Source organism: Punica granatum, chromosome 7, assembly GCF_007655135.1.
Source record: "Punica granatum isolate Tunisia-2019 chromosome 7, ASM765513v2, whole genome shotgun sequence".
Lineage (NCBI taxonomy): Eukaryota > Viridiplantae > Streptophyta > Magnoliopsida > Myrtales > Lythraceae > Punica > Punica granatum.
This window is the reverse complement of record NC_045133.1, coordinates 43,190-52,856: the sequence shown is the minus strand read 5'-3', so window position 1 is coordinate 52,856 and position 9,667 is coordinate 43,190. Positions and strand designations below refer to the sequence as shown.

General features: G+C 45.1%; 2 protein-coding genes across 2 annotated transcripts; both read left to right on the top strand.

The window, feature by feature from the left end:
- Positions 1-2,496: 2,496 nt before the first annotated feature.
- LOC116215006 lies at positions 2,497-6,594 on the top strand. The gene is made up of 8 exons (XM_031550559.1): positions 2,497-2,610; positions 3,708-3,762; positions 4,021-4,320; positions 4,444-4,588; positions 5,249-5,583; positions 5,708-5,817; positions 5,927-6,100; positions 6,293-6,594. Exons 4-8 carry the CDS (start codon positions 4,564-4,566, stop codon positions 6,312-6,314), a joined length of 666 nt encoding a protein of 221 aa, XP_031406419.1. The 5' UTR covers positions 2,497-2,610; positions 3,708-3,762; positions 4,021-4,320; positions 4,444-4,563; the 3' UTR covers positions 6,315-6,594.
- A 612-nt stretch (positions 6,595-7,206) lies between these two features.
- LOC116215004 lies at positions 7,207-9,206 on the top strand. Its single transcript, XM_031550554.1, has 2 exons — positions 7,207-8,113; positions 8,783-9,206. Exons 1-2 carry the CDS (start codon positions 7,373-7,375, stop codon positions 8,936-8,938), a joined length of 897 nt encoding a protein of 298 aa, XP_031406414.1. The 5' UTR covers positions 7,207-7,372; the 3' UTR covers positions 8,939-9,206.
- Positions 9,207-9,667: the final 461 nt, after the last annotated feature.

Here is a 9,667-nt window from a genome sequence, read left to right as displayed (position 1 = left end):
TAACGTTGTACAGGTCACATACATTGGATGGCAAATTAACTTTGTACAGGTCACATAGCATGTCGAATGTCCAAACTGAGACCGACAAGATTAGCCGTCAATGAAGAAGCCAAATACAAATCCATTTCTTGCGCCCTCCGTCATGTATCAATGCTCGTCAGCCATAATGATTCGGAGACGAGACATAGATTCCGTATGGATGACAAAACTTGTTTGAATCCTCTTAGTTGGTCATCATTTTTCGGTTCGATGGTCTGTCTTGAACTTGAAGGTCATCGTGAAATATAACATCGGACTTTCTTGCAACTTTCAGAGCACTTTCATTCTCTAATTTCCACCCAACACATCTGCAGAAACCATCTGTAGCAGAATGTGGAAACGGCTCATCTTCCGATTCGTCAATCTTTCAAAACTTTAATTTTACGGATGAATTCTTATGTTGCCCCAATGATGTTTACCATATCGGGCATATGAAAAGGAAAAGGAGATGGAAGCAATCACTTCAGTGTCGAAGCCATGAAAACGAGGAACAATGAATTGATGCTTGTTTAAATGAGCATGTTGGTCTCGTCAAGAGAAAGGCAAGTGAAAGGTAATCTAACAAAACTGAATACTTGCATGTACATAAAGTTTTTTACTTCATGATAATAATTAATCTTGATAAAAGGTAAATAATCTCTTATGCAGGCAGGCAATTACCGATCATCATAATGCTCCCAATTTTTTTGTTTCATCTTCATGTCTTGTCAGCCTTGAGAATAACAACCTCGTACAAGAGGAGCACCTGAAACATCCCACGATTATATATGCAGCATGGCCAAAGCAACCTCATCTCCTAACAAACCAAAGAGCTCGACCATTGCCTTTGGATACTATTTTAACTCTGTTGGTAAGACTGCAGCAGCTTCTCAACTTATCTTGCAACAGGAACTAGACTTTTGACGTGGAAATCGTAATTGCGGCTATACGGAAACCTTTCAACGGGAAGATCTCAAAACGTTCATAAATAGCCAGCGTCTCGTCGCTCTTTTCCACCAAAATCTCATCAAAGCCACATGCTAACAGCCTCTCAACCCAATGTCGTTCATCCAAGATTCCTCCCCGGCAACACCATACATCACTCTCAAATCCCAGCATTTAGACCTTTCTGATAAATATCAGGCAGAGCGACTGCTAGTACACTGTGAGGTTCATGGTATATCCATTCAGCCTATAATCAAGATCAGGCAAAGAAACTCGGCGGAACACCTCATCCCGCAAATCAAACCACGAGAAGAAATCATCTTCCTCACAATAAGAAAGCCAATATAGGATTCCATTCAAAGCAACACAAACGCTTGGAAAAAAGTTGGCTAGGTCAAGCAGGCACTTCCCTCCATAAACCTTCACTCTTGAGAGCGGAGTACCTTCGCCTGGAACTTGTTGTTATGGGATAATTCATATGCGATTCTCACCACCTTATGGTCATCTATAGCGCGATGGTATCCGAACCCATAAGAAACAACCCGAAGGATTTCCCGTAGATCTTCGCATTGCGGCAGGGCCCTAGATTCTCGAGTGGCAGGGTTCCAAATGAATACGGGCGTTCGGAAGTCATTCAGCAGGTCGCCAAGGTTGCCGGATAAGCAAACGATGCCGCGACAACCTCTAAGTCAGGAAAATGCATCATGTGAGGAGGGACATCGACATGGGATACCAGCTCTAGGTTTTCGCCGGACAGCAGCGAGATGTCCGGCTGAACCGAGGTGGGGTGCCAGTGCTTGACGAGGAGAGACGGGGCGCCAGTGCGGTCCCCGCCATCGCCGCCGCGATTGACTGATCGGTTGAGGTGACGGGAGATGAAGCTGGGGGACTCGATCAAGGAGCGCCATGGCTTGCAGACTTACTTGAAGCGGAGGAGCGTCTTGACGGGGAGCCTCGACAGGATTTTGACCGTCAAATCCGGGGGCAGCTCAGAAGCAGTGTCACGCATGGCGATTATCAATGGGGGACGGAGCTGAGCAGAGCTGACTCTGACTGGGGTAGAACTAGAAGCAGCGGGGAAGAGCAAAGAAGACGGAGATGGCGCGTGGTGCGTGCCGTGGAGGGCCGACGAGTCGGGTCAAATGGTTCGGGTCAACGCTGTCGCGCGTGAAGTATCAATATGGGCCTGGAGTTTTGGGCCCAAAGTTAAAGCCCATGAGAAGGTCCTTCTGGGGGATGCAGGTTGAGATAGGGGGAAGTGATTGCGAGCAGCGGAGTGAAGGTCGTCTCGGTGGACGTGCCACCGTTCATGCAGATTCGCGCCGTGGATTAATTAAACCCAAAAAATAATGAGACGGACCTAACATGCTAACATTTTTGTCGGACCAAGACCCAAGATCGGCCCAAAACAAAAGAGTATAGGGACTCGAATTAAATGTTCCTTGAGCCCCCCGGCCGAAGCTTCGGAAGCATAAATATTCCGTACTTCTTTTTAAAATAAATATTATCACAAGTAGGGTCTACAGTAACACGGAAATTTATCATAAAAACTCTAAACCTTAATTTGATAATCATTGTCGCCACCGCCACCGCCACCGCTACCACCAGGAAAGCATCAGGGATACAACCGCTAACCGATAAGCTCCGGTAATCCTCTTCCTCCCATCATCTACCATCTATCTATCTTGACTAAATGCTTATGCATATTGAGCGTTCAAGAAGAGTCTGCTCGACCTATTTTTGCATCTCGATCCTTGTACGCGCTCGTTGCAAAGATCGCGGACATCACAAGGAGCGTTGTCACATCGTCCCACCAACCATTTTAAGGCGGTCTCGCGCGCGTCGGGGGTGTCTTATCATTGTCGAATCTATCTCCGTTGATGAGATCCGGTATCACAAAGCTTGGATGAGCCTAAGCTCGTCATATCTCATCAACCGAGTGAAGATCGGACCATGGTGAGGCTCGATTTTAGCCTCCAACGCGACGATACTGACCGTCTAGAAATAGTTTGCGGAACGGTGTGGGAATGAAAACTCATTGTGACGTCGACGACCTCCCAAGACATCACAAGGAGCGTTGTCACACCATCCCACCAACCATTTTAAGGCGGTCTTGCCGCATCGGGGGTGTCTCATCGTTGTCGAATCTATCTCCGTTGATGAGATCTGGTATCACAAAGCTTGGATGAGCTTAAGCCCCGTCGTATCTCATCAGTGGAGTGAAGATCGGACCACGGTGAGGCTCGATTTTGGCCCCCGATGCGGCGATACTGACCGTCTCGAAATAGTTAGTGGAACGGTGCGAGGATGAACTTCCATTGTGATGTCGGCGACCTCCCAAACAAGCTCGTAGAAGGCTCGAGACGCGGAAATAGGTTGAGCAAGCTCTTCCGGAAGGCTCGACGTGCTCACAACTGAGCTCACGGTATTGAGGTGAGGCCGGTCCTAGCGGCGGTGACGGTGATCGGTGGCGTGAAGGGCCATGCGTCTAAATTAGGGGTTGCAAAAATTGGGAATTCATGTTAAGGGCCTTTTGGTCATTGGACCTTTTAAAATTTGAATTCAGTTTAATCCTGTTCCTGATTCCCAATTCTTGATAAGCCCAACCAATAGATATATACCGGAGGGCTGAGATGGGCCCATTGCATAAATCATCCAGCCCATGAAAACTGTGAACAACTCTAATGGGCCTATTGGGCTGTAAACTCATATTATCTTTGGCATTTGCATTTTGGGATCTGTAGGGGCAAAAGATGGCTCACATGGACGCCCAGATTGGAGGAGGACAGCCGAATGAAGGTACGCGACTACTTAGTTCGTTGATTTGCTCGCAGTTACATATCATAATATGTTTATTTTCCTTATTATTATTATGCGTGTGTATGTACACATAAGGAAATGCTAATTAATTTAGTTTGATGCATTTAACTCGAGAGCAATATTATGTGCATATATAGCATTGTGTTTGGGGCAATCCGCATCATGATGTTGATAGCCAGCTTAATTAATCTTTAAGCCTATGCGTCTTTTCTGATTGTGTTTTGTATTTCACTTTAGGGGACGGCTCGATGCCTTTGATAGCATGGTGCCAACGGTTTCCTAAGGACGCTAAACACCGACTCAAAGAAATTTTCTAGTGTCATTTCTAACCATTTTGTAATTGTCGTTTGAATCTTTACAGTGATATTATTATTATCAACTTTACCCTCTCTTTTATCAGAAAGCTCACGAAGGCACTGTCCGACGTGCATTCCCTAGAAGCATATCATGGGAATATGTCGGAGGGGATATACATGAATGACAAAGATGGACTGATTATTTCGAATGATTTCATATACCCATTTGGAGTTGGAGGAGGTGATCTTTGATTCATTAATTTCCTATCAATTTTGTATGTTGATGTATACATATATTCATTCATATGTACTCCATATATATATGCACGTACTGACATCTCCGTCCATTTGTTGATTGCATAAGCTTCAATACGATACAAGCAAAACGAAGACAAAGCAGATCTACAGGGACTGCTGGGAAAGATAGTTGGTCATCTCAGGGAGACCCTAAAGATTGACACCCAACCGGAGGACGAGTTTCTGCATGATCTTTCTTGCGCACAGAACGAGTATGTATATATATACACACGTGCTCTTTTTTATACCGATGATGATCGCTGGCGGTTTGACTGTATGCAGTAATTATACATGCAATAATAGGACAAAAAAACTCTCTATTATATTTTGGGATTGGGACAAATCGCACAATGTTTTTTCGTTTAAGACAAATCGCATCATGTTTTTTACTTCGTCAGATATAGGGGGTTATGGCGTCAAATTATTTTTCATTTTTAGTTCTCAATCTTTAACCTTTTAATCATTTTGGTTCTAAATCTTTTTTTATCATTCCTATCCTAAACTTTCTATTTTGTTTCATTTTAGTCCTAAACGAAAATTGAAAGGGGAGGACGGGTCGGGGCCGCCAATCGGCCACCCCGACCCCTCCACCGAGGTCGCCGGACTAAAATGAAACAAAATAGAAAGTTTAGGATAGGAATGATAAAAGAAAAAGATTTAGAATCAAAATGATTAAAAGACTAAAGATTGAGGACTGAAAATGAAAAATAATTTGACGCCGTAATCCCCTATGTCTGACGGAGCAAAGAACATGGTGCGATTTGTCCCGAACGAAAGAACATGGTGCGATTTGTCCTAACCCCAAAGCACAAGGGAGATTTTTGTCTTTTTTCCAAAATTAAATATGCACCGATCGTGTGCCATTTATGCAGCCATAGGCGTTTGGAGCTGTTGGGAAACGGTCATCACCCATACTTTTTGGTCCGGAGACGAAGAGGTTGATTTCGTACTTAATTATTCGGAATGCACTAAGGAACTGAGTGAGGCTTCCCGTGAGAAATATCGGCAGGCATGCGATGAGGCCTTTGGACGGGATTGGACGGCCGGAATCAAGAAGGGTTCAATCATGCAGGACGCTGCAAGAACCAATGTTACTGTGAGACCGCACAAGCTGGAATTGGGCCGGATAGCAAAGAAATACCAACAACCGACCGGCGCCGTCCACCTCGGGCGGAATACATATGTACACTTCCCAGATTTCTCCAAGGTTTCTCTCCGTACAGCTAATATTCTTCTCGACACGATCAATACTAAGTCGCACTATATTACATGCACGCATGACTGTCCGGGAATTTTGTTATGTCCACTCCTGACGTGGATCGATTACGCAGGAGGAGCGATTGACGAAGTCGGAAAAAGGGCAGCGGATATGGGAAGGGCGAGATAACTATATATTGATGGTCTATCGTTCTGCTGTGAACCTTCTGTCGAAGTTAGACGGGTGAGAATCATCATATATATATATATATGCAATCGCCGTTGATTGTGATCGGGATCGTCTTTCAAACTTATCTCATCCCTTTTTTTTTTTTAATGTCCGATCAATGCAGAGATGAGCGGAATGCTTTGCTTGAAAAGCTAGGCTGGTCTGGGATCGCCTCCGGGGTTGGTGGAATGGTGAGCAGGGCAGTACCTACGGGGAGCTCAGCGGTCAGTTGGCAGAGGGGAGCCGGAACAAGGGACGGCCAAATCCCATTAGATCGGATTAGATCATATCAGATCAGGTTAGATTATATTAGATTAAATTGAATATTTAATAGAATTGCCATCAAATACTAGTTTTAGTCATAAATGAATTTATTGCAGTTGATGTGCATGAACTCTCGTATCAATTGGTCTCAATATAATTGAAGTCCCAGACTTATGTTTCACCTTCAGTTATCTTACAAATTAGCTTTTCACCTGTATCTTTGCAGCAAGAGATCGCGTCGTACCTGAAGGAGACCATCAAATTTTAATCTGTCGATTATTTGCACGGACCAATTGTTCCCGCAAGTCTTCAAATCCAGTGGAAGATCTCCTGAGAAACTCTTGCATTGCTCAATTCGCCCTGTACAATTGATATAAAACTTATATTGTACAGGTGACATATGACCCGAACAAGCATGCATGTCCCCTTTCGGTGGGATATCATCCATCTGGGGGTATATATTGCAGTTAATGTAGCATTCTCGTCGTCTTTCAATATAGCTAGATGAGCTTTTCAGTTATCGGAGCAGTTAACCAACTGATGTTCAACGATCCATTCTCGAAATGTTGCGATGGTTCTGAAAAAGACCTAGCTTGTATTGCACTGCACCGATGTCGGTTCGTGTACGATAAGCTGGCTCTCCTAGTTCGTAGCTAGTGTTGCACTGCATTGATCCCAATTCGCGGACGATAGCTGGGCTCTCCTTGTTCCTAGGTCATGTTTGGCATGATAGAGCATCTGAAAGAGTACGGAATGGAATTACCGGCTATCTTGCATTTTATCATACCAAACAGGACCTCAAACGTTCTCAAGTTTCATGTGTTCTGGAAGGGATGTTCAGCCTCTCTGCCTCGAAACGTAAACGATTCGAAATTTCTATGTGGAACGCGTATCGCTTCGATGCAACAGAACCCGACAGCCGCTGTGTTTCCATGTCTCGTTGGAAAACCAGCTCTGGGAGTCTGTTAATGGTCGAAAGACCCAATTTCCTGTTCGTCTGTTATTACACATAGTCACATACAGGGCATTAGGCCTTGAGTAGCGGAGAAAGTGGATGCACGCGCCTTTCTTGTAGATCTGAGCGCAGGCCATAACTCCCCCTCTAGTAGATCAAGTCAACGGTCAAAGAAATTACATGACTCTTCTTCCTCTTCCTCCTCATCTCCTCCATCTCTTCCGGCGCAAAATAGCAGAGAGCTGCGGGGCCCTGATCTCTCTCTCTCTCTCTATCTCAATATCCCATTTACTATCCCCTCATACGGAAACTCTCTCTCTTGTTCTCTCGGTGCAGCTTCTGAGCTCGGCCATGGCGCAGAACACCAAGCACCGGCGCAGTTTAGCAACCCCAGAAGCTCAATTCAATCCCAACCTCAAAATCCACCACGCCAAGCCGTCCTCCGCCGCCGCCCACGCCGGTCACCCCACGACCAAGAACATGGAGCCTTCCTTTCCCTCTAAAGCTCATTACTTGCCCAGTAACTTTTTCAGGCTTGGCACATCCCAGAAAGTCCGTACGCCCTCAGATCCCACCGGTTTGCAGCAGAAACCTCCCCCGACTTCCATAGACATCCATTTCCAAGCGAAAGCCTTGAACTTGTCCGCCGACTTCGCCTCCGCTAAGCCGACAAAGAAACTCGCTCCGGGGGCAGAGAAGCAGAGGAGGAAGGCCGAGGAGGAGCCCTGCAAGAAGCCATCCAATAACTTATATGAATCAAAGAGCAAGCCGTGCGAAGAGGAATCGGTTGTCGACATCCATAAATTCGAGTCATTAACGCTGGGGAAGGAGCTGCGGAGACAGTCAAATGAAGCGGCAGAGATGACGGCCAGAAGGAGCTCGGTTTCCTCTTCGATGGCCAGTGGAATGAGGAGAAGGTCCTTCTGCGGGATGCAGGTTGAGCTAGGGGACGTGTTTGCGAGCAGCGGAGTGAAGGTCGTGTCAGTGGACATGCCACCATTTATGCAGATTCATGCGGTCGATTGCGCGAGGAAGGCCCGCGATAGCCTCGAGAAGTTCTCTTGCAAGTCGCTGGCATTCAATCTCAAGAAGGTCTACTAATTCACTAATTCTCTTATCGAAATTAAAATCATTCGGCTTGTCAACTGTTTATGCTGCTGTGCTACTTATGCTCGGAAACTTCATTTCGGTCTTAGTAGTCATCATAGATGGATTCAACTTGATCTTGCCTTGTGGTTTGGTGAAGTTAGCATGTTGTATTAATCCGCGGTAGTTTGTTTCGGATGTTTAGTTCCTCGTTCGGATGTTCATTTGGTATGATTAGACAACTAAGGCCACGCTTTCTTCGGGGCAATGGAAATGGAAAGGAATGAAATTGCTGTACAAAATCACCCCTTTTTACATAGGATTCAATCCATTTCCGTGTTTCTGTTCCAAACAGACACTTGTGGCTCCAAAGTGAACTCCCAATTGAGGCATTTTCTCGTTTGACTCACCACAAGCATTTTGTGCTAAAACAATGCTTGAGAGTATAAGATATTGAGTTGAGTTTCTATTCTCCTGTGTTTCTTTCTTATAGCGAGTACTGATTCATTTTCTCAATTCATATTGGTCTTGAAATTTTGAATTTGTTGAGGGAGTTAATGGCAATTGCTGCCTATGGGGTCACAAATCTTTCAGGGCGTGAAACAAGTGAATGAATTTGTCGAGGGAGTTGTCTGGTGATGATGATGAACTATTGATTCTTAATAAATTCTGCAGGAATTCGATGGAGTGTATGGACCAGCATGGCACTGTATTGTGGGGACGAGCTTCGGGTCATTTGTCACGCATTCAGTGGGAGGATTTATGTACTTTTCGATGGACCATAAGATGTATATTTTGTTGTTTAAAACAACTGTACAACGGGCTGATTGACAATACTATTTATCGCGTTACATCATTAGAAGTGCCCCTTCTCTCGTCTCTTCTGCACTTGTGGTTCTGCTTCCATAACATGTAATCAGCAGAGCCCCATTTGCTTCTTTTCCCCTTTCTGTAGTACACTGGTACTCATGTTGGGACCCCCACTTTTTATGCGGGTCGCGTACAGTTCGAGTTCGTGATGTTAGTCATAGAGAGTAAAGAAGGTGTAATTACACATTTAAATCTAATGCAGTGCAGTTTATAGATTACTGCTTGGAAACTTCTTTTTCTGAGGTAGCTATCAGGATTCAGGAGGAGATATCGAGGCCCTTCCTCGGGTCGGATACTACTCGCACTTGACACGGTATGAAAGCTCGTGTCTGGACCGTTGTTTTCTCTCTATGCGGCCATTCGTATGCTCCAGAGGGTTGTTGGGAATCTCCTTGCTGTCAAACTTCTGTGCATCCTCATTCTTCTCGATGATGACAGTCATTGCAACGGTAATGGGTCATTACCGATCATATTCCGGGCTGGCCCCACTCTCATGAACTTTGCAGGTCATGTACAGCAAGAAAACTTACAGGAAACAAGTTTGCAGATGGAAAATGAAACACTGTTCCAATCTTATCTCTTTGGTGGTTTTATTTATGTTGTGGGACAGCAGCAGTCGCTTTAACGTTGCTGCGGGCACCACAACTTCACGGGCGGCTAAATTTCCTCACGTTCCTCCTCTGAATCCAT